Source organism: Mytilus galloprovincialis, chromosome 12, assembly GCF_965363235.1.
Source record: "Mytilus galloprovincialis chromosome 12, xbMytGall1.hap1.1, whole genome shotgun sequence".
Taxonomy (NCBI): domain Eukaryota; kingdom Metazoa; phylum Mollusca; class Bivalvia; order Mytilida; family Mytilidae; genus Mytilus; species Mytilus galloprovincialis.
In genome coordinates, this window is record NC_134849.1 from 43,872,969 (window position 1) to 43,899,085 (window position 26,117).

The following is a 26,117-nucleotide window of genomic DNA, read 5'->3' on the forward strand; positions in this document are numbered from 1 at the left end:
ACTCGAATTGAGAATCGTGTGTGTGAAAATTATACGATGTTTATAAAAATTGTTATCATGGTAAATGTCATTCCTCTTTTCCACTTTTACTTTATCAATGATTATTAACTCGAATTGAGAATCGTGTGTGTGACAATTATACGATGCTTATATTGGTCTCATACAAATTGCTAACATACGTGAATAAGTTTATCACCTAGTATTTGTTGGTCGAAAACTAGATGAAATATTCGATGATGTCAGCTAAATACGAGGAAAATATCATATCCATGTTAAAGTACATTGTAATTGTTATGATGTTCGAAAACGTTAATGTTTAGGCATTTTCAAAAAATATACCAAGGGAACAACCGCAAAAAATAAGTCGACATTAAACACAGCATTCCAAAAAGAGAGCAGTCCATCAAACGTTACCTAGATCATTTCAACACCAAAACCCGGGCATATAATGATATTATCACATGCTCTGGTTGGAATGGGGTTCCCGTTCCTCGTGTGGCACCATCGAATATATAGATCAAAATCAGCAATCGGTGATGTCACAATAAGCAACTGTCGTGTTCGTTGCATTTCCTTCAAACACCTTGGTTTTAGTGAACTTCGTTCGTGCTTTTAGAGGCATCGTCTTTTTGCTTCCAGATTAAGTAAGAGGTAGAAATATTATGATACTGTATTGCACGAATATCCGGCAAATTTAAATCTTATAATTGCTCTTCAGCACTGCTATCATTAAGACATATCGATTAGGAACCTACGGAAAACATTATTTCTTGTTTACCATGCTTAATGAGGATCACGAAGGCGCTTGATAGTCTTTTAATACTGTAAGAATACAGGTGATCCTCTTCATCTTATAAATGACATCTTAAACACGTGGATATTTAACGTACTTTTTCGGTTAAGAGCGTTACTAGAAAGCGGTTCATTTTAGGAGAGATTTGCGAAAATGCTGCCACAGAGAACTTAAAAGTTCGCAATCAAAAATTGAACTGATGATTATAAAAACATAAGAAAATGTGGTATGATTGCAAATGAGACAACAGTCCACGAACGTTTAGTTTTAAGTCGACCCTTTATTCAAGTCGCGATTTGAATCATAACAGTTCATGTGATATCTTTGATTTCTAGGTAAATAAGAAATTGTAGCTTCGTGTTTGCTTATGACTCCAACTCTATGGGAATCAAGAACAAAAGTACAAATTTATTATTGTGAATTTGCATTTCATGGTTTGGCTGTACTGTGTTAAATGGATGGTTTGTCCATACCAATTAGTAATCATTTGCAAATAAAGCTAAGAAAATTAGTACACACGAAACAGAAGGAATCCACAATTGGTCGAATAAAAAAAGGCTTTTCGTATCGACCAATGTTGATTTAGAAGCCAGCACTTTTCTATTAAACTTGAATAAGGGAAAAATATAAATTATTTGATAAATTAAAGCTGTACATACATACAACATGTTTATGAAGGATACAAATTTACAAACAATGTAGGCAGTGAAATATTCTATGCAAATCAAAGCTGAATATATATTTAACTTGACATATAAAGGAAACAAATGCACAAACATTGTGGAAAGCAAACTATTCCATTCAAATAAAAGCTGTATACATATTAATTTCTCAATGTATAAAGGATAAAAATCTTAACAATGTAGGCCGTCTATTATTCTATCTAAGTATTCAAAATGATGTACTTGCCCTATATTCCTATTTGGTCTTAATCATTTTTTTGTTTGAATTTAAAAAAATATATATATTTATCGATTTTTAGTTGACAAAAATGTCTTTCACATATTTATAGGAGTACGTGTGCAGTCTACCTAACTCGAGTTTATTATTTTTACTTTCATTGGACTATTCTTAATGCAGATTCCTTATTAGGCAAAATGAATGGCTCCGAACGAGCTTCAATGGTTACATGCATGACAATTGTTGCAGTTCCAAAGGTTTCATATAACATGTATAAGCAAATTTATAGCTAAGGGATATGCCTCAAATTATTTGACTTTGTAAATTTTAGACCCCTTCGTCTGTTCGCTCTTTTTTCAAACTACTTCAATAAATCGCTGTCAACTTCTATCCAATGACCCAACTCTATCGATTACAAGTTGTTTTGAACATCTGCTCATATAGCTAATAAGAATAAAATAATTTACCATGGTTATGTCCATCGTCAGGAGCCCAAGCCATTGCATTGTGACACTTATTTTATAATGTTGTAAATTTTTATTGGGGGCTCGACGCCTCGTGATCTGTTTGACTAATACTTTTCTATACCCCTTTTCTGTTTTTCAATTTTTAACAAAAACAGTAAAAATATGTTTTCATTATTTAAAACATATTAGTATCGTCTTTACACTTAATCTGTTAAAAGTGTTCGGTCTTAAAAAACATGATATATTAGTAGGTGGTGTTGTGCTCTGACTAACATAATTTGGTTTATTAAGGTTTGTGAAGTTGTCATACTCTGTAACGTTTGTTTAAGCGATCTAAGTGATCTACCCATTTGTTTACCAAAATAAGTTATCTGAATCTGCCTCTTGACAGTCTTGTTGCGTTGACTGTTTAACAAGTCGTCCCCATTTTTGAAGCTGAAAAGCGACCTTCTTCTCTGAAAATAATCCGCCTCTGCTTGGTTTGCATATCTTGTTCCATTTGTTTTAAATCAAATGTCCGTCTCTCCAGGTACAACATTTTTCATTAACAATCGCACCACGCGTCCTTGTCGTCTGCATCTATAAAGGGAAAACCGAATCCGGACTAAATACCCGATTACGTTACTGGTTCCCGCTGAAGCATTTTCAATATTTCTATAACTTGGGGATATAAGTTCTGTCGTTATTAATACTGCCTTTTCAAAGTAAGAATGACTGGCCTCGGAAATTTGCAAACTTGATAATAAATATATCGTTGTGAATAACGGCATTTAAAAAATTGCACCTGTCTTGACACCTTCGACTTCGTTTATCTGAAAAAAAAACTAATAAAAGGGGAGAGGGTGTGTGAGGGTGTCACTTTGTATTATTAGGTAAAGTGCTAAAATTATGGTTCATGATGTATTCATTCGTAAGTTTACCTTTCAAATAGATCCCAAATAAACTCCAGAAATTAGCTGCATATTTCTGAATTTTTAGTGATGAGGGGGTGGGGGTTTAAGGGGTCCTCATCCTGAAATCCCGGGCTTAAACACATGAAATACCGAGGTCCCGAAGAAATTCAAAACCCCGATATCCCGAAATAAAAAAAAAAATTCTCAGATCCCGAAAGGATCAATAACAGGGGTTTAACAGAAAATCGACCGGTTCGCACGAAATTTCCATGTTCAAAGTCAGTTGATTAGGTTGTGCAGATTAATTAAAAATATTTATGTCTCTGGCATACAGGTCATTCTTTCTTAAATATTTATATAGCTATAGGTACTGAAATTCAGTGAATGTTATATTAAAATGGGTATATTTTTAGGCAAAAATGGCACACCCTACCGTGTTTTTTTTTTTTTTTTGTCACTGCTCAAGATGCATTCTTATTGAATTTATATAGTTTTGAATTCACATATACATGCACCAAGACACATAACTTTCAATAAGCCCTCACGATTCCAGATTCTGAAATGAAGACCTATGCTTAGCAAAGCAGCATGATTAGAGTTCGTTATAGTTTTTCCATCGATGTTATGATTTTCAACAATCCATATGCTCTTAATGTTCAATTACCACGATACTTGTCAAAATCATCATGATACTTAGGGAGCTACCATTTGATATTTAGGGGAAGGAATAGATGAAATTTCTTCCTACATTTTTTTTAGCATGCAAAACTTCCATATTGTCAAATTATAAGATTAAGAAGCATGGGAGGATTAAAGTGGAAAATAAGGGGTACAGGAACAAGCATGTGTAGCAATAACAACAAAAATTATTAATCCTGAAAAAAATCCGCCTTTTCTACTGGCGTTTCAAATGGCCCGGCGTACACACGTCTCCTGATGAAAATAAAAATTATAATCTTATAAGCTTGAATAAAAAGAGTGGTGTATGCTCCCGAATGTCACTCACCATTTGGGGTACATGGGGTTCAAAACAACGACTCCCTAAAACCAAAATGATTATAAAGTTAAGATTTAGATTGCTATTTGACTATCAAAGCCATAGCCTACTATTCTGACCAAAATTTCTGGCTAAATGGAGACATCTAAATCTACTATCAATATTAACATGTGTATGACAGGAACAGAAGCGTCCAAGATTTTTGGAAGTAGTGACATTGTAGAAGAACAAAATATTGGCAGATTTTATGTTAAAAATTATTTTTATTTTCAAATCAAAGGGGGCATATATGACCTCTATGCCACCGTATAAAGAACTATTTACAAAATCACACACTCATTCGTTTTTAATTGAGACAAAATGAATAAAGATAAAAATGAAGAATAGCAATCAGTGTCTATATATGTATAAATTACTGGATGGTCATGAAAGTGAACTGGACTGAAAGGGGAAACAATGTTTCATGTGACCTCGAGTCCTCTTATTTTTGACTGATTAAGTCGGGGGCGGATCTATGCAACCAATTTTTTTCAGGTCCAGTCATGGATAAAAAGGGGTTGGGTTACCATATATGCCCCATTCAAATTCATTGATCATCAAAAAAGGTGATTCCATTCCCCTTCCCCCTGGATCCGCCCGGGCACTATTTAATTGCAAATACTTTGATATTTTCTGTACATTTTCCAATTGTCTTCACACTTTTTCTTAAACTGAGACAATTGCCATACTAAAAGTTTCATGTTTTATTAGAAATATTAATGAAAGGAAATACAATGTATCATATGTGGTTAATACGTAAATGAAACTGATTTATAGGTAGTGGCTATGTTTCGCTCCCCTGTAACAATATTCATCACTTTGAAAGAAAACAAAATCCAAGTTGGGATGCTCTATGTCATGCTTCCTACATAAAACAGTGAACATTGTTTTGTTCTGAGTTAGTGAGTGTATAAATATATTATTAAAATGGTAATTAAGCCAGTTGCTTAATCATAAAGTCAGGATTGAGTAAGGCTAAGAGGGTGTTGTAGTACTTGACTTATCAGAGACATATATTTTTAAAAGATACATATATTGTATTATACAGCTACGTGTTATGTGTTACAGTCTGTTGAAGTCATGCTAGTACATATATTTTTAGCGTTTTGGCCATTCTTTCTGCATTGCCATATTCTGATTACTCAATACTTTGTAATCAGTTATAGAAACCATTATTTTGAATTAACTCCCATTTACTCAGCAGTTACATCTAACCTTAAGTAGAAATGATTCATTTCAAACAAAAAGATATTATAAGAATATTTTTATACTTGTATCAAAGACATACATTGTAATACATTTGTACATTGTACATGTACATGTATGTCTAGAGATGTAACTATACCTTTTAAATAAAATAAAATTAATCTTGAGAAACAAGGACTGTTGAAAAAGTACATTTTTTTGTTGGTAATTATGTTTAAAATTTGTGTTAAATTTCTCATGTTAAATGAATGTTTCACCTTTTCACATTGATTTCTTTCATTCATTTGAAAATAAGGAAAGGTGGTATGATTGCCAATAAGATTACTTTTGAGTTCACCTGAAAATTTGCACATGCATTTTTAAAATTCTAGATTCACATACTTGACTTCATTTAACATGTTTAATGTGTAAAATTTAAGTTTAAAAATACATACAATAGCTTATTAAAGGAGGAAGTTGTACTAAAAGGCTTAGCATGAACAGATAATGTTAACCATTATGCAAATATTCATGTTTGCATTATGCTGTTCTAATTTTTTTATCAGCTTAATATACACTTTTTATAAATATGCTGTTTAAAAAATGAAAAGCGATAGAAAATAAATTGTGACGAACATGACCAATTTGACGTAAAATTCTATTGAAGTTATAAAATGAGTTTTAATATGAAAAAAAGGCTGTGTAACACAAAAATATATAATGAAAACCCACGTAAAAATTCATGTAAAACTGATGTTTTATGTGCGTTTTTAAAAACATACGTTTTACGTACGTGATGTATTACGCCCGTTTCAAAACGGATGTGGGTGTTTTGGTACAGGCGTTTAACGCATGTTGTCTAAAACATGCGTTTTCCATACGTTAAAAGTACGTTTTACAGACGTTTTTTTTTAAACGCACGTAAAACATGCGTTGCACTTTTTGCTGTGTAAGGTTGATATCTTAACCACAGATATCACCCCTAATTATTGTTATGTAATTGTAGCCAGAAGTCAAGTGGATGCGCTAGGTTATCATTTGTGACATTTTTGTGTTATTCGTTCAACATATTTAAGCTGCATTTTATTTCATTTTTATTTTAAATAGGGCTTTTTTATGGCTTATTTTTCTAATATCGGTGTTTTGATTTATGTTTTGCCTCCTATTGTTCAATATGGATAGCTCATTGGTGACACTTATACACATTTGATTCGTTGTCTTTTCTGTTCTGGTGCTTTGTTGTCTTCTTCGTCCTAAACTTCTATATACATTGTTATATCAAATATATTTTGGTAAATCCTTTTATGTTTTGGATATATTATTACTTCAAATATTTCACGATCTTCTGAAGGCTAAACTAGTGAGAATGCTTTATTTGCGTTTATCACAAAAGCATGATATTTAAACCTTTGTAGTACAGCATAACATTGTTATATTCATAAAATTAGTAATTCTTGAGAAAAGCTGATATGCATATGGTGTTACAATAAAGCATATTGGTTGTCAAAATTACTTAGTCTATCTCTGGACAAATGAGTTGAGTGAATCGTCAAAATTCTGAAACCACGGTTTACTGCAGGGAACAGTTTCAGTACCAGAATACAGAGATTTGTATTGCTGGTCCCTGTAAGTTACAATATTCACCTTTTTATCACTGGCCCACTTGTGAAAAAAATCATTTGCCTTAGGCACATCGGGTGAATATTCGGTTCCGTCGCTCAGATCTTGATAAAGTCAGACTGAAAGTCTATTTGATCATCGAAGTCTTTTAGGCTGTTGCATCTCTGTAACCATTTTTGCTCTTCTTTCTTCATTTCTTCACAGCTCTTTACTTTGTTTGATAACGTGTCCGTTATATACCTAAATGAATACAAAAAATGAATACAGCAGTGTTTTTATCATGTTCATACTATTTTCCATATACTAAACATTTAAAATCATTATAAAATTTAAAAAAAACAACGTTCAGGGATTTTTCGCACCGGGTTCAGTTCAATTCTTATTTATTTTGATTATAAGTATTACAGGCATGCATATGTATATTAAATGATGATGGTGATGATAATATACTTTTTCAATATTTATTTTGAGTAGAACTTGTAATACATACGTCGATAGATAGATTAATGAAAATATAAAAGAAAGCAAATAGGTGAGCAAAATCAATTCTTTCCAGTCATTTAAAATAACATTCTTGAAGCGTTTGTCTACTTTCCTTATTAAAAAAAATAGGAGCAAATACAGCACACTATCCTGGAGTAGCCTTTATCGCCATTAAAGTCTGGAAAGTCAAAAATATACCGATAGCATAAAAATCAATGCAAAATTCTTCAACAAATCCTTAAAAATCGAAGAAACATTTGCCAAAGGGAGTTTTATATCTTTAATACCTAGGCACTTGCTACTACGTTTATTAGGGAGTGGTAAACGGTTGTCGCCTTAATTAATTATTTATACATTTTCAAATAATCAATAAAATGTTGTGTCATACATTTTGTACCTACATATCCAGAGCCCCTGGGCATCAAACATTGTGAAGATGAAACAGTGGTGCTGGACACCCATGTAAAACAGTTTCCTGTTACCTCCCTGTAACCAAAGTGAACCCTTGTATAAGCCAGCAGGATATAAAATGTTAGATAAAGAAGGTTGTAAATTGTTCTCCATGAACGGGAACATATACTTGTAGCCTGTGCTCAGGATAATTGAATCAACTTCAGTAAAACTACTGTCAAGAAAATGTACAACTTTTCCTTCTATTTTTTGGACTAAAGGCCTTTCTTCAATTCCAACTGGCCAATTATAATTCAATGGGGTCGATCTATAAGACGTCACAATACTTTTGGCGCCAAATTTCATACATTGCAACGCAATATCCTCTGCAGAATTCTTAGCCCCGACAACCAACTCATGCTGACCTTTAAACTGTGTAGCATCACGGAAATCATGTGAATGTATTATTCTCCCAGGGAAGGTCTCGATGCCTTCAAAGTATGGTTTGTCTTGGGAATTATATATGCCTACTGCAACTATGACGTGAGTGAAATTGGTGTCGTATATATGGCCTGTCTTTATATCTTCTGTTGTAACCGTAAAGTCATCTGACTTTGTGTTGTAGCGCACATATCTTACGACATTGGTCCATTTGATAAACTGCTTTAAATCTGATTTGCTTTTCTTGACAAGCCTGCCTAAAAAAATCATTTTGAATTATTGACTGAATATATTATAGGTGTAATACCCCCATTATTTCTTTTAATTTGCACTCTTCAAAACATTGTTCAGAACTTATTTTTTTTAAAGAAATACTTTGTATGAGTAAAGTTTTATCCTGTCCAGTACTACAGACAAAATTTTACATAACATTCCATTGCATATAAAATAATAACCATCACTGGAAGTTAACCAATTAAATTTCCACCCCTTTCTTTCCTTTCTACAAGTTTTAGTAACCATGCAACCTAAAGTTTCCAAAATATTTTAAAGAAACACCAAATAATAAAAGAATGGTGCTATGAGTCATCCATGCAAGATATTTGTTAACAAATGTATTACTCAAAAAGTTTTTACTGCAATGAAATTAAGGATTAATTTCTTACAATTGTCAAAATGAAGGAATTTTTTTTCGACTCTTTTACGTACTATGTAACCGGATGTGACGTACTCTGATCTGGTGGTATTACATCCATTGTTGTAAGAAAATCCCTGTAAGGATTCTTACTCCGTCCTTTAAAAGTCAAAACATCAATAAACTATCGATACTTGAATCAGTATTCATTGCATCTTTTTGCATTAGGAAAAAGTATAATCTGTAACAGTGCATGTACTTTTGTTGAACTAACAAAATGACAAAGAAAATAGTTTTGTCTTAAATTGTGCCACTACAATAGGTTCCATTCGGTTCTCTCTAGTGCTTTGCTGTTGTCAATAGTGCACTTTGTTAGACTTGAATGTTATTACTTTACAGGTTTGTTTTTTTTTTAAATTAAAACTTCGATATTCGTTTCATTCTCTATGTTGAATACCTAATAGTCCACGTAAGTTGTTTTTCCAGGGTCATACCCTGACACTCGCATAGTAAATTATACAATATCTTTGATTCACATCTCAAACTGTTCACCATGGTAAACAGAAATATGTAATCGTGACAACTCATTTGCCATAAGAAATTTGTGTGTACGATATCGTTTTATCGGTATGGTCTGGTCGGGTAATGCCCTTTTTAAAAAACAATCCCGTTTTCCCTATTTCCATATATTGTATTTATAATTGCAAATAAATTCCCTATATGTACTATACCATTGGTTGTGTCTTTTTAAATCGTTTCCCGCCCATTTCATCGATTAAACAAAATTGCAGATCGTTTTATTTACTTGCATTTTTTAATAAATGAAGGTCTTGCCCGCTCCCCTTATGCCACAAATTGTTAAAACATCTTTACAGCTCTTTATTTGTCATAATGTGGACGACGGAAACCGCATAATTTAAATGGTAATAAATCACCAAACGGTTCAAAACGAATTAGAAAAGTAAAAGTAAAATACCCTCCAAGTAATCTCTTATAACCGGTCGTGGAGGAAAAGATGTTATTGGTTTTCCAAAGTGATCAGTAAAGGTATAATCCGGGTACTCAATGCCTTCTTTAGGACCATTGACCACAGATGGTTGTACATGCCACCATGACAAGGTTCTCCGACTGACTGCATTATTCGTTGCACGTCAACATGATTTTTCACTTAGAATTGATTGACATGTGGCGTGATTTTACGATAAATGGAGGATCGTATACAACGTCGATGCAACTGGTTTCGCTTCGTTTGAAGTTTATGTAATTTCTAAATGATTCTTTCAATGATGAGAAGTAAATAAAAGGTTGGTTAACGATCATCAGGATAATCGAATATCTATAATCTGATGTTGTCTATTATTTAGCAACGCTTTTACACTTTGAAGAAAACAAATTGCAAGCAATATTTAGTTAACTTTTTAGTTAAAACATATTTATCTATAGTGGATTGGGAATCAAGTTATTGCAATTTATATTAAACCCTTTCAACTTTGCTGATGCGAGTGCTGCCTTGTAGCGGCAGTAGCCTGTTCTTTTTTCGATATCTACAAAGGTGTATTTTAACGTTGCGTCGTTTGTTTTCTTATATTTTTTTAGTGTAAATTCACATTGCGATAAGACGTGTCACGGTACTAATCTATCCCAAATTCATGTATTTGGTTTTGATGTTATATTTGTTATTCTCGTGGGATTTTGTCTGTTGCTTGGCCCGTATCTGTGTGTGTTACATTGTAGTGTTATGTCGTTGTTCTCCTCTTATATTTAATACGTTTTCCTCAGTTTTAGTTTGTTATCCTGATTTTGTTTTTTGTCCATGAATTTATGAGTTTGAACATCGGTATACTACTGTTGCCTTTATTTACGTATTTAGATGAATGACTCTACCGTATTGTATTGTATGGTGTTCGAGCTTTATCTTTTGGTTTCAAAATTATGATAATTCAGATGAAGAAACTGAGGAACGTATGTTGAAATGAAAAATTTCGTTGTATATTATTAGGATAAAAATATAAGGAACAACAACATTTTCAAGCAAAATTAATAAGTCACGGGAAAATTTAGTACCAGTCATCCATGTTAAGTTCCAAAGTCCAAGCCACTTGTAGCTTTTCTCGTAGCAGATGACTTCCGTCACAGAATCATTGATCTGATCAAAGTGGAATAATGCTGAGGTACCACAAAGTCCGGCTCCAATTATACAAACTTTCCTTTACCTTCCATTGTTTTCCTGAAGAATATGCACCAACAAACACAAATTGGTAAAAATTGTAAAACATAATGAAATCTTTTTAAATCGTCTTAGATTTTAAAGCCAAGGTACATATAAAAATTCTTTGTGTAATTTTGATTTTAAATCTCCTAAAGTAAAGTACGTTAATTTAAGGTGATAGACCTTGGTTCAGGGAGATAACTCTTTAAATCAGTTATGTGTTTGTTAAAGTCAAGTTTCATCAATGTTTTTCAGGCATTTACCTGAAACAGATTGGAAATAATCTATGTAACCTAGAAGCTTAGAATATATTTAGGAAAACGGTTGACACAAACGTCCTGATGATTTTAAGAGTTATTTCCCTTAACCTAGGTCTACCTCCTTAAACATACAGTTTCCTATTTGTTGTCAGTTTTGAGTTCGAAAGTTATTGCGAACAACGAAATTTGTATTAGAGTTTGTTATATATGTTATATGTATACTAAGCAATTAAGTAAAGTAAAGCTTCAAATGCGGATAAGCATGGCAAGTGAAAATGCAATATAATAGTACATGATTCCCATACTTTTAGATTTTATATTCCGAATTATTTTATTTTAATATACCATTTACATTTTACCAACTTTTGGTTTAGGATTTTATGTTTTCAACGAGTTACCTACTCTTTGTAGGAACACTGGAACTCGTTCATGTATAAGTAACTTAAAGAAGTAAAACCACGCTTACAAAAATCAGTACAACTTCGATGGAAATTTTTCTGTTTTTTATTGTCTATTATCGACACAATCATAATAAAACAGTAAACTTTCCCCCCAACTTGCACCGATTATCTTTGGGAGAGGACGTCACTAACGTTGTTATAACTTGTGTCCAATCCCTTATGCTACTTTTGCAAATAAAACATGTTTAAACTAAACCGATTATGTGTTTAATATTGCTTCATTTGGTTGCTCATACCATACCGGAGTCCAGGATGTTCTAGCACAAAATATGTAACATGTCGGAAAATTCTTTAATACGTAGTCAAAAGTCAGTTATATGAACATAGTCTTTTCATTGCAGTGATAATCCTTTTTTTGGCTAAAATACATTCTAAAAAGAACAAAATGATTAGAAAATACGACATGATTTTAAACTATTTGATTTACAAAGACAGATTCCTTCAAATTATTTTCTGCAAAAACGCAAAAGGCTGCTTAAATTTTCAATAATTTTCGTCGGCTCAAACATATAACGAGAAAAATAATTTCAAATCTAATCAATGACATTCAACATACCTGATTCAATAAATTTTGCCAATTATTCTCTAATCTTTATATTTTAGAAACCAATTATTCTATATTCTTAATTTTTTGGTCCATTCTTTCTTTTCTATTTTTTTTTTTTTTTTTTTCATTTCTTTTTTTAAAAAAAGGCATCTTCTCCTAAAGTAAGATATATATGTTTCATTTTGCTCCCTTTTTTGTCATTTTCAATGCAGTTTCGTGTTCCCCTGTTATAAGCCATTTTTTCTTCCCAAAGGGTCAAGTGAGCTTTTGTTAATCACTTGGCGTCCGTGGGTCGTCCGACGTCCGCCGTCCGTTAACTTTTACAAAAATCTTCTCCTCTGAAACTACTTTAACCAAATTTTGCCGAAATCATCACTCGGGCATCTTGTTTTTAAAATGTGTCCGATGACCATGCATGACAACCAAAATGACTTACATGGCATAAAATAGAACACAGGGCTTATATCTCTCAAACTAAAGCATTTAGAACAAATCTGACGGCGTTAAAATGTTCATCAGGTTAGGAGCTATTTGACTTTTAAGATGAATCAGACAACCCGTTGCCGGGTTGCTGCCCCCGAATTAGTAATTTTAAGGAAATTATGCCGTTTTTGGTTATTAAATTGAATATTATTATAGAAAGAGATAAACTGTAAACAGTAATACTGTTCAGCAAAGTAAGATCTACAAATAAATCAACATGACCAAATGGTCATTTGACCCCTTAAGGAGTTATTGCACTTTATAGAAAGCTTTTAAAAAAATTTCGACTATTTTTAGTCTTTTACAAAAATCTCCTCTTCTGAAACTATAGCTACTGGACCAAATATAACCATACTTACCTTGTATTTTTGTCCATATGATTAGTAAAGCCTTTTTCAACTTCTTTTTATAGTTCGTTCTTATGTTGTACTGTTATACCACTGCCCCATGTTAGGGGAGGGTTGGGATCCCGTTAAATGTTTAACCCCGCCACATTATTTATGTATGTGCCTGTCCCAAGTCAGGAGCCTGTAATTCAGTGGTTGTCGTTTGTTTATATGTTACGTATTTTTTTTTTCGTTCATTTTTTTATATAAATAATACCGTTAGTTTTCTCGTTTGAATTGTTTTACATTGAGCCGAATCAGACAAGCCGTTGTTTGCTTTCTGACCCTGAATTAGTAATTTCAAGGAAACTTTGCAGTTTTCTGTTATCTTGAATATTATTATAGAGATAAACTGTAAACAACAATATTGTTCCGCAAAGTAAGATCTACAAATAAATTCAAATTATCAAAATGACCAATTGACCCCTTAAGGAGTTATGACCTTTTAAATCAAATTGTAACATTTTTGTGGTAAATATTTGCAATCTTTTACAAAAATCTTCTCTCCGGAAACTGCTGAGACAGTAATCTATTTGTAGAGCACTGATAAAATGCTGCCAAACAGTACTTGAAACTTCACAATGAAAAATTTAACTTATCTTTATAGAAAAAAATAAAAAGATGTGGTTCAAAATGAAACAGCGAAGTTTAGTTATCAGTCGACCCTTATATCAATTCAAGTGAACATTGTTCGTGTGTATAGGGACATCTTCACTTATTTTCAATGTTAAGCAAGAGATTAAAAAATAATAATGGAGATGTGGTACGATTGCAAATGAGACAACCAAAGTTTTGTCCTCAGTCGACCCATAATTTAAGCCAAGATTTGAAGCATAACAGTTCTGTGAGATCTTTGGTTTCAAAGTAAAAAGGAAACTGTTAATTCGTGTATACTTATGGTTCCAATGGTCAATGATCAAAATGTATATTTGCGTGGATTAAGAACAAGTTTATTTTCTAGGATACCTGGGGTTGAAGTCATAAAACTTTGCTTAGTGCTCGGAGCACAAAAATCATGCTCGAAACATGGAAACCAGCATTTTGATTGGTTGAATTTCGAGTACGAGTACAAAAAACTGACTCGAAAGTTTTATGACCGCAGGGCCTGATTTCGTGGTTTGGCCTAAGTCTGCATTAGATATGCTTTATGTAACATGTTAGACATTTAAATTTGGGGATCATCGATACAAACAAATACCACAAAAATAAGTAACGACAAATAAACAAGTTGAACACAGTTGGTAATCTAAAACACATACCACATGATGTATGCAGGATACAAATGCACAAACAATATAGGTTAATCATTAGATGCAAATAAAAGCTGTATACACATTGAACTTGATGTATGAAAAATACATATGCACAAATAATGAAGGAAACTATTCTATGAAAGTATTTAAAATGAGATATTTCGACGACACACTATAAATTTGATTTCTAAAAAGCTGTGTTTTTTTTTTCATATTCATATTTATTTAAAGTAGCATGCAGTTTGCATAGTTGGTATGACAATAATTCCTTTTCGTCATTTTTTTCTAATTTTGAGATCACCCCCAGATAACCAGCCTGCTATTACAGCCAAACAGATGAAAGGATAACTTAGATACCAGTAAATTACAAGAAAGAGAACCAGCCTAGTAAATATACTATTAGAGCCAAACACAGATAAAAAAAAGTACAAATTAGATACCAGTATATTGAGAGAAAAGAACCAGCCTATTGTTAGAGTCAAACAGATAACCAGTCTACTGTTAGAGCCAAACAGATCTACTGTTACCTTGGTGTAATATTCACCAGATAGCCACAATGAGTTCCAATATAAGTAGGATCGTCTGACACTCACCAAGTTAAGGGCGGGGTTCATTTTGCTTAGTCTTTGTATGTATTGTTTTGTTGACTAAGTCTAAATTGTTTTGTTGATTAAGTCTTAGATGCATGATTTTGTATTGGTTGTTATTGGCTTTGAACTAGCTGTTAGTAACTGGTAATACTCTTAGATTCGTACTTAGGGTCTTTTGTTGGGATGTACAAGTACCTGGCCACGTCCACTCTGAGTTTATGTTAGATGTATTTCTATGTTTATCCATCTGATGAGTTGAGCCTTTTTTAATTTATTTTTTATATGTCGTTTTTATGTTGTACTGTCTAAGGTTATGAAGTGAGTTTGGATCCCGCTAACATGTTTAAACCTGCCACAATATTTCTGTTAGCGCCTGTCCTAAAACAGGTGCCTGTTATTTAGTGGTTGTCGTGTTACATGATAAATATTATTTGTTTTTCGTACATTTCTTTTGAACATAAGTTAAGCCGTTAGTTTTCTCGTTTGAATTGTTTGACATTTGTCATTTCGGGACATTTTGTACTGACTATGCGGTATGGGCGCTGCTAATTATTGAAAGTCATACGGTAATCTATAGCTGTGTTTATTTGTGGAGAGTTGTTCCATTGACAATCATACTACATCTTCTTTGTTATGCTGGTCTTTTTTGTTGTGGTATGAGTGCCAATGAGACAGCTCTCAATCCAAATAACAATTTATAAAAGAAAAACAATAATAGGTCTAGGTACGGCCCTTCAACACGGAGCCTTGTGTCACACTGAACAGCAAGCTATAAAGGGCCCAAAAAATTAGTTATGTAAAACCATTCAAACGAATAACTTTTTCATAATTTGAAATATGTTGAATACCCTGATATTACTGTGTATTTCAGGTTTTATTGTCTGTGAGAAGCGAAAAAAGGTCTTTTACAAAAAAATTTAAAAAAAGTTTTGCCTATTTGTCATCTTTAATTTATCCAATTTTTTTGTTCTTTATGTGTTTTCTGTCTTTCTGTTTTTTTCAATCACTTACTGCGTAAAAGTTTTAATTCTATTTTGTATATCCCCTTTTGATAAGGCATTCTGAAAATAACCCTGTTGGTTTTTTTTTCAAATCTACTTTATAATTAGCCTCTGAAAGTAGAGGATGGATGTCATGAGGACCTCTCTAATTATTGATAACTTGCGGTGTTATTTGGTTCGGAATGTCATGAGGTCTTATAATCCTGTTTCACTAAATGGTGGGCCTTTTAACACCATCACATACTCAAACTTCATTTCAGTTTGTGATTTCTCGTTTGTAAATTTTAGTAGTACAAAAAAGAAGATGTGGTATGATTGCCAATGAGACAACTATCCACAAAAGACCAAAATGACACAGACATTAACAACTATAGGTCACCGTACGGCCTTCAACAATGAACAAAGCTCATACCGCATAGTCAGCTATAAAAGGCCCCGATAAGACAATGTAAAACAATTCAAACGAGAAAACTAACGGTATTTATGTAAAAAAAATTAACGAAAAACAAATATGTAACCCATAAACAAACGACAACCACTGAATTACAGGCTCCTGACTTGGGACAGGCACATACATAAATAATGTGGCGGGGTCAAACATGTTAGCGGGATCCCAACCCACCCCCTTCCCGGGACAGTGATATAACAGTACAACATAAGGACGAACTATAAAAACCAGTTGAAAAAGGCTTAATTCATCAGATGGACAAAAATATGTATGCATATAAAAAAGAAGTTGTGGTATGATTACCAATGAGAGAACTCTCCATAAGAGACCAAATGACACAGAAATGAACAACTATAGATCACCGTACGGTCTTCAACAATGTTTCATGTTTTACCATGTATTGTACAATATGGGAAGCTCATTGATGACGCGTGTACGTATTTGATTAGTTGAGTTCTGCTGCTTTGTTGTCTTCTTCGTCCTATATTTCTTCATGCATTGTAATATCAAAAACAAATTGTAAATCATTCTATGTATAGATATTTTGTTACTTCAAATATAACAAAATCTAATGAAGGCTAAATGCTGTATTGGTGTTTTACACAAAACATACTATTTAAGCCTAAATAGTACAGCTTAACATTGTTAAATTTTAAAAATTACGATTACAAAAGTATATTTCTTACGCATAACTTATATCGTACTAAATTATAATCCTGGTACCTTTGATAACCAATTATATAATACAGAATACAAGCATACAATTTTTAGGCATACTGTTTATTGTGGGGGTGTTATTTGAAGACAGTTAAAAAATACATAATTACTCTATCTCCTAAACAAAAGCGCCAATTGTATCGTCAAAATTCTGAAACCATGGTTTGCTGCACGGAGCAGATTCTGTACCAGAATACAGAGATTTAAATTGCTGGTCCCTGTAAGTAACAATATTTGCTCTTTTATCATTGTCCCACTTGTGGAAAAATGTGTTTGCCTTAGGCACATCGGACGAGTACTCAGTTTCGTCGCTCAGATCTTTGATAAAATCAGCCTGAAAGTCAATTTGTTCATGGATGTCCTTCAGGCTATTGCATCTCTGTACCCATTTCTGTGCTTCTTTCTTCATTTCTTCACAACTCTTTAGTTTGTTTGGTAAAGTGTCTGTTATATACCTTAAAAAATACAGAAGGGGGATACAACCGTGTTTTTTTATTATGTTCATACCAATTTCTATAAAATGTTTATTAGGAATCATAATAAAATGAAGAATACCCTAAGTGTTAGCAGAAGGTAGCAGTTCCGAAAAAAGACATATAAACAAACTCAAACACAATTATTCAGTATTGTAGCAAAAAGTATAATTCATCGTGACTAAAGGTCTGGAATTTCAAAAATATTTAAGGAATGACTGTAATATTTTTTCTGTCTATGAAGAAATAACATAAAAAATTTGGTGCACACTGAATAACTCGCGTAGCGGGTTATTTAACAGTGTGCACCACATTTTTTATGTTATTTCGAATAGACAGAAAAAAATATTACAGTCATTTCTTATAATTTAATTCTAAATTCCATTTTAAACCCTAGAAAACCATGAAAAAACGTTGATGACGTCACGGTCACATGACTAAATTATGTCTATGGGCTCATAACAAAATAACCTCAGCCAATCAGAAGACGCGTTACATCCAAAATTAAATTATAAACCGATAGCATAAAAACCAAAAGCAAAAGGCCTCAAATAAATCATATAAGTATTAAAAAAAATTCCTTGACGGAGTTTAAACACTTTAATACATAGGTTACTAAGTTGAAAAGAGACGATAAACTAGTGGAGTCTAATTCATTATACACGAATTTTAAATAAAAAAAAATAAAAAAAATTACCTGCATATCCAGAGTCCCTCGGCATCAAACATTGTGAAGGTGAAAAACTGATGCTGGACACCCATGTAAAACAGTTTCCTATTACCTCCCTGCAACCAAAGTGAACCCTTGTATAAGCTAGCAGGATATAGAGTACTAGATGAAGTAAGTCGTAAACTGGTTTCCATGAACGGGAACTTGTACTTGTAACCAGTGCTTAGGATAATTGAATCAAATTCAGAAGAACTACCATCAAGAAAGTGTACAACTTTTCCGATTATTTTCTTGACTAATGGCCGTTCTTCAATGCCAATTGGCCATTTATAATTCATTGGGCTCGATCTATAAGACGTCACAATACTTTTGGCGCCAAATTTCATACATTGCAACGCCATATCCTCTGCCGAATACTTGGCACCAACGACCAACACTCGCTGACCTTTGAACTGTGTAGCATCACGGAAGTCGTGTGAATGTATTATTCTCCCAGGAAAGGTCTCTATTCCATCAAAGTATGGTTTTTCTGGGGAATTGAATATTCCTACTGCAACTATGACGTGTGTGAAATTGCTGTCTGATGTATGACCTGTCTTTAGATCTTCAGTTGTAACTGTAAAATCATCTGACTGTTTGTTGTAGCGCACATATCTTACAGAAGTGTTCCATTTGATGAATTGCTTTAAATCTGATTTGCTTTTCATGACAAGCCTGCCTAAATAAAATTTATATTATTGACTGAGTGTAAAGGTGTAATACCATCAATGTTTTCCCGTATCAGTCTTCGTAGAATTTGAACTTTTCACATAATTGTGGACAATTTATCTTTGTTTCAGGTTAACAAATAATTGGCATAATAATCCACGTAGGGGTGTTTACTATGTCCTTTAACCAAGTTTAAGAGTCAAAACATTAATAAACTTCGATACTTGATTCATTTTTAATAGCGTTTTAATAGAAAAATGTAAAATGTATCTACAAAAATTCCGGTAATTTTGTTAATCAAACAAAATAACAAAGAAAATTGATTTATCTTTTATTGTGCAGCTTAAAAAGGTTCAATTCGGCTATACCTTGTGCTGCTGATGTCGTCAATTGCGCTCTTTATTAGACTTGAATATTACTATGACATATTATAATATTCGACTTATTCTCTATATCAAATATTTAAAAGTCTCTGACAAAACGATGTGTTTGAAACAAACAAAACAATTGATTTCGAAACATATTATATTCGCCAGAAATTTTTCATAAGTATCAATCATTTTGTATTTACCTTTCAAAATCAGTTTTTGAATGACGAGACGATTGGCATCGAATATGACCTCCTCTGAACTAAGCCTTAATGTAGAAATCCTCATTTTTTAAAAAGATTAGATACTCTTGTTTACAACGTAATACGTAAATTGTGATTCCGGGGTCATACCCTTTCCCTCGTATATTGCATTATGGAATATCTCTGGTTGAAATCACAAATTTTTCACCATGGTGCACAAAAAGATGTTATTATGCCAGCTCAATTGCCAATAAAAAAAAATGTGTGAACAAAACGGGTTTATTAATAAGGTCGGGTAATTTCCTCTTCCTCATAGTGTTATTTTTAAAAAATCCTATCTCCTTTCACTGTACAATTGTATTCATAATTGCCGGTAAATGCCCTGAAGGTATCACTAGATTTATTTCACTTGACTAATCCATCTGTATACAGGAGTTTTGGGATAAAGTCACAATGAAGTGTCCATTTATTTGTCCCATATATTACATCCCAGCTCCTTTGTTCTAAAAGGGGTGATCTGAGCCGGATCACCACTACAAGATCACCCCAGTTTAAGTTTCTTTGCTCTGTAACATTTTGGCGGGAATGTCAAATCCACTATAAAACTGATAATTAAAAAATCCAGTGTGCATGCTGGGATTCTAACTCAACACCTTAAGCAAAACAAGCCACGATACATACCACTAAACCAGGATAACTGGATACGAATATCAGAAATTTAATATACTTAAAGGAAGGAAGATATGTTTATAAGTGGGGCGAGTTGGCAGACCTTTGTTCAGTGGGGTTTAAACCCCTTTTCGTTAATAAGTGAGTTAAGACTGATTGTTCAATTTGATTTTACACTTTTTCAAAAGTGGGGCGAGTCGGTAAACAAGAGTGGGGCGATTTGTTTATAAAGTGGCGATATAATGTGGGCCGATTGTCCAGGGCGGCGAGTTGACATTGTTTGATATTTAGTCATCGTGCTCGGGGGTCATAAAGGGTATACATCATATAGTAATATATAAAGTATATTTTAATGGTTGTGTGGCGTTCTAAACTAGATTTTATGTATTGTAAATGGTTTTTCGTCTAATCTAAAACAGATGGGATGTAAAATAGTTATCCCATTCGAACTTGGTTTGATAGTGTTAGATCACCCTCTGGCCTCCGACCATCGGGGTGATCTTACACTGACACACCGAAGCCTCGTGGGATAACTATTAAATACACTCAGTTCTTTAGTTTATGCGTTTGGTGACACTGATAGGTGATTAGAATTCAATAATAATTATAACGGCAATCATCCTTATCACACACATCTTCAAATAGACTGTCGTTATGCAAGTTAAAACATAAGCTCCGCACGATCAGTTGAAATAAAATTGGTAATACTATACCATTTTATTCAACATTGGGTCATTGTCAGCCAATTTCATCGTTGCTATCTACTTTTTTGCAGATCGTTATGGTTGACAAGATCTGCCGTTTAATTTTGTCCTTTATGACTTCCTATTTTTCAATTACTGTAGGTTTTGTCCGCTCCTCTAATGCCAAAAACTTTATACAACATATCTACAGCTCTTCATTTGTCATATAGGAGACACCAATCAATCAATCATTTGTCATAATCGGGGGGGAGGGGTTTTTAAAAAATATATATAATCATCAAACATTTCAAAACAAAATACTAAATATGAAAATACCTTCTAAGTAATCTCTTATAACTGGTCGTGGAAGAAAAGAGGGTACTGATTTTCCAAAGTGATCAGTAAAGGTATAATCCGGGTACTCTAGACCTTCTTTTGGGCCATTTGACCATAGGTGTTTGTACATGCCACCATGACAAGGCTCTCCATATTCATCAGTTCCTAGAACAGCAAAAAAATATAAACAATGTTTTATGACTTTGTGTTTTGGAAAGACGGATTATACATGTTATATATAGTCGATTCAAAAGTAAAAAGTTTATGAACACACGTAGAGAAGGATTTGCGTGTCCGTCGGGAGAATGCGCATCTAAGATCACTCACAATTTCGGCTTGGTTCGTGTTGCTCATTCCTAATGTTTTTTAGTTGTGATTTGTAAACTGTTGTTTGTCTTTTGTCCTTTTCCCTTTTTTTTACAATGGCGTGCTCAATTTATTTTCAACTTCTAAGCTATTTAGTATAAATGTCCTTATGTATATTTCACCTCTCTTGTTGACCAATATTTTGTGCAGAACTTTTCCACACTCAATTTAAGATTGGGTGCATTTTGCACGAAATATATACAGAATACATGTATTTCGAAAACACAAAACGTTTTTGGATATACATATGCATAATAAAATACCTCTCCGGGTTTATATTATGTTTGGATTGTTAGCGTTCCTGATAAACGTTGATTATGAAAAAATTATCGTAGTTTTACATGACGTTTCATTTAGAATTGATTGGTGCGGCGTGTGATGTATGCAAAATGGAAGGTCGCTTACCTCGTCGATGCAACTGGTTTCGCTCTGCTTGAAGTTTGTGTGATTTTCAAATATTTGTTTAGTGATAAGAAGTAAATTCAAATATGGTTAACGCTAATCGAACATTTATAATCTGAAGTTGTCCCTAAATCATCAACGCTTTTTCACACATATGAAAACAAAAAAATACCCTGCAATATATAAATGAATGACTCTACCGTATTATGTTTCATGGTGTTCAAACTTTATCATTATTTCCAAAATAAAGATAAATTAGTGTTAAAAAACGATTAACGTTTGTAAAATATATTTTTCTTACATGTTATTAGGATAAAAATATGTTTAAGCAAAATAATACATGCTACGGGAACAATAAATACCGGTCATCCATGTTAAGTTCCAAAGTCCGAGCCACCTGTCGCTTTTCTCGTAGCAGACGACTTCCGTCGAAGAATCGCTGATCTGATCAAAGTGAAATAATGCTGAGGTGCCACAAGGTCCTGCTCCAATTATACAAACTTTCCTTTTATCGTCCATTGTCTTGCTTAAGAAAAGGGAACAATAACAGCGAATTGGTAAAAATTCTTTAATTAAATGAAATCTTTGTTGAAAAGTAAAAAATGTTGGCTATTGAGAATATTATATTAGTGATTTCCTCTCGTGTCCTATTCCCGTCTTACATTTATAAGGTTTGCATAAAATGTTTCAAGTAACTCTTATTTTGAATCTCTAAACGTTAAAATGTTAAGTATTTTACTTACATTTTTCCTTTAAATATCATGTTAAATGGATTTCAGCGTGAAAATTCCATTGCAGGAGTTTCACAGATATGGTGTCATAAATGTTGACGTGTAAGTTAATATACAAAATATATATTTATTATCGATGGTTCAAACGGAAGGGTTACGTATACAAAAAACACAAATTTGTGAGTGTTCAGATCCTCAAAAGTTTCTGCGAGCAATGAAATCTATATTAGAGTTTCTTTATATATGTACTTCGTTATTTAGTAAAGTAACGCTTCAAATGGATCAGCGTGGATATGGAAAATGTAAGCTATATGCTTCCCATTTTTTTTATATTAAATAAAGGCAACAGTAGTATATCGCTGTTCAAAACTCATAAATCCATGGACAAAAAAATAAAATCGGGGTAACAAACTAAAACCGAGGGAAACGCATTAAATATAAGAGGAGAACAACGACACAACACTAAAATGTAACACACACAGAAACGGACCAAGCATCAGACAAAATCCCACGAGAATAACAAATATAACATCAAAACCAAATACATGAATTTGGGATAGACAAGTACCGTGACACGTCTTATCGAAATGTGAAATTACACTTAAAAATAAGAGAAAACAAACGACGCAACGTTAAAATGTAACACACACAGAAACGAACAATAATATAACAATGGCCATATTCCTGACTTGGTACAGGACATTTTTAAAGGAAAAAATGGTGGGTTGAACCTGGTTTTGTGGCATGCCAAACCTCGCACTTTAATGGCTATGTTAAATATAACATTGAAATGACAACATAATATTACAGGACTACAATACAAATAAATAGGAGAACGTGTTAGACAAAGAAACACATGATTAATGAAAACAAAAAGCATCAGGTTTAAAATTCAATACGTCAAAAACGCGCCTCGTCCATACAAGACTCACCAGTGACGCCCAGATATAAAAGATCGAAAGCGAAAAAAAGTACAAAGTTGTACAGCACTGAAGATCAAAAGTTGAAAAAGGCTGTGTCAAATACGGCTATGTTTTTATGATCCTCATTTTTCATTAATCCCTCTTTGGTAGGAAATCCTGGAACTCGTTCGTGTATAAGCAACTTACGGAAGTAAAATGAATCGCACAATCTTTATAAATTACAAATATTATTGTCTATTAAAGACAAGTACCCCATGAATTGTACCAATTATGTGTTTGATATTGCTTTATGTGGTTGCTCTAACCTTACCCGGGTACCAAGACGTCCTATAACATAGTATGTTACTTGTCGAAAATTATATATTTCGAGGCCAAAAGGCGGTATTATGAAAATAATCTATTTATTGAAGTGATTGTCCTTTTGTTCGCTTAAATACGTTACTAAAAAGGAAAAAGTAATCATTTCACAATAAAACATGCTTTTTTTTAATTTATCTGATTGACGAAGGCAGATTCCATCAAAGTATTTTCTGCAAAAGATGACACAAGCGGCTGCTTTACATTTCAATAAATAAACAGCTCACCGGTACCTTTCGTTAAACTAAACATCTAACTAGCAAAAATGATTTTAAAACAAATCAATGAAATTATAATATACTTTTAACTGACCTGATTTAAAAAATAATAGTGTCCCTTCTATTTTTTCTGCAGAAATGATGCAAGAGGTTGTTTCGAATTTTCTTAAATACCTATCGCATCTAACAATCTCAACTTTGAACCTTTTCCAAAGCACGGTTTCATCTTATTCAACTAGGTTAGTAATGTTATTTTGCATTTAACGGACTAGACAGTAATGTTATAATGAGCTTTACACACTAGATAAGCATTGTCTGTGTTATATTAATAAATACCTAACTTATAACACAGCATCTAATAAGGCTGCAATTGTTTTGTTTTGTTTTTTTTTTTTTGTTTTTTTTTTTGTTTTTTTGTTTGTTTTTTTTTTTTTTTACGTCTGCATTGCACGTAGAATATTTGATGGTCTGAAGTAAGAAGGAAAAAAACGACGGGTGCCACATGTCAGAGGCTACATGTAGAGTAATATCTGCTTTCTTTACCAGAGCACTTGCGTTTTTGATTAAGTTCGTGTTCCTCAGTCTGTAGTTCACACGTGAACATTCGGGAGAAAGGAATGTCACTCTTCCCGGACAAATGTTTTCGAACTCTGATTTGACCAGTTTTTGTTTGTATTTCTCAATGCCGCATGTTTAGAGTAAATACTAATGTGAATGATTTGGTTTAATTAAGCCAGAATTTAAATCTATGTCCTCACTCAACAGAGTTGCTTTGAAAACATACACCCAAGCGCAGACGACGTATGACAAATTTAAATTTTATTATTTGACATTATTTTCTATCAGTTTCCTTAGAATTGATATAACAGGGTTGCGTTCAATATCGTAGCTGCTACGTAGTGCTACGTAGATTTTGACTATTGAACGTGTAGCTATAGACTAGTTGTTACATAGATATTGATAGCAGCTACGTAGCCGCTACGTAGCTGCTACGATATTGAACTCAACCCAGTTTTGTATTTTAAGATCCGATGGCATCAATTGATGATTTAATGGTCTCAAATACGCGTTTACAAACTGTAAACAGCTCTTGATTTACTCTACAGGTCTGGAATATATACTCTTGCACAAAACTGTAAATCTTAAGTTGTTTCCGCTTTATCAACATTTAAAAATGTAATAATATATTCTCTTAAATAAAACACACTGTGAGATTTTCTATCTCTGCCTATGCTGAACCTCACGTGAATTCACTCAAAACTTCTCGGAACATGGATTTCTTAATCACTTTGTTTCCATATTTTACATTATATTTTGAAAGTGTGTAGTGTGCTGTGGATGGGTTGTATGATCAATCAGAGCAAAACGACAGGTGCCACACGTGGAGCAGGATCTGCTTATCCTTTCGTAGCAAATGACATCACTGTTGATTTAGCAACAAGCTTGATTGCAGTTGATTGGTGATTTGATTTGAGCTATGTGTTCTAACGCCTTTTTGGGCAGTTTGTACTAACTCCGCAGCCAGTTTTGATTAGTGGAGTATGCCGGAGTTTCCGGAGAATACCACCGACCATCGGTAGGGAAACTAACAATCCTTTTCCATTAAAATTGGACTGAAGTTCATCCACACGAGCGATGTTTGAACTCACAACATTAGTATTTATTGGTTAGTGATTTCAGTAATAACTACTTACACCACTCGATAACCGAGGCCCCTCATTGGATAAGGGAAATAACTGATGAATAACAAACAATTATTTTGTTGTGTCACGTATTAGTATCACTCTCACGAGATCTTCTGGAAAATTAGGCT

General features: G+C 33.2%; 2 protein-coding genes across 2 annotated transcripts; both read right to left on the reverse strand.

Annotated features, from left to right (window-relative positions):
- Positions 1 to 7,522: 7,522 nt before the first annotated feature.
- LOC143053671 (trimethylamine monooxygenase-like) lies at positions 7,523 to 8,963 on the reverse strand. The gene is made up of 3 exons (XM_076226461.1): positions 8,939 to 8,963; positions 7,860 to 8,276; positions 7,523 to 7,614 (listed from the first exon to the last, which is right to left on the reverse strand). Exons 1-3 carry the CDS (start codon positions 8,961 to 8,963, stop codon positions 7,523 to 7,525), a joined length of 534 nt encoding a protein of 177 aa, XP_076082576.1.
- Positions 8,964 to 17,052: 8,089 nt separating this feature from the next.
- LOC143055306 (trimethylamine monooxygenase-like) lies at positions 17,053 to 24,502 on the reverse strand. The gene is made up of 5 exons (XM_076228444.1): positions 24,399 to 24,502; positions 22,438 to 22,601; positions 21,308 to 21,472; positions 18,368 to 19,058; positions 17,053 to 17,652 (listed from the first exon to the last, which is right to left on the reverse strand). Exons 2-5 carry the CDS (start codon positions 22,592 to 22,594, stop codon positions 17,316 to 17,318), a joined length of 1,350 nt encoding a protein of 449 aa, XP_076084559.1. The 5' UTR covers positions 22,595 to 22,601; positions 24,399 to 24,502; the 3' UTR covers positions 17,053 to 17,315.
- Between the last annotated feature and the right edge of the window lie 1,615 nt (positions 24,503 to 26,117).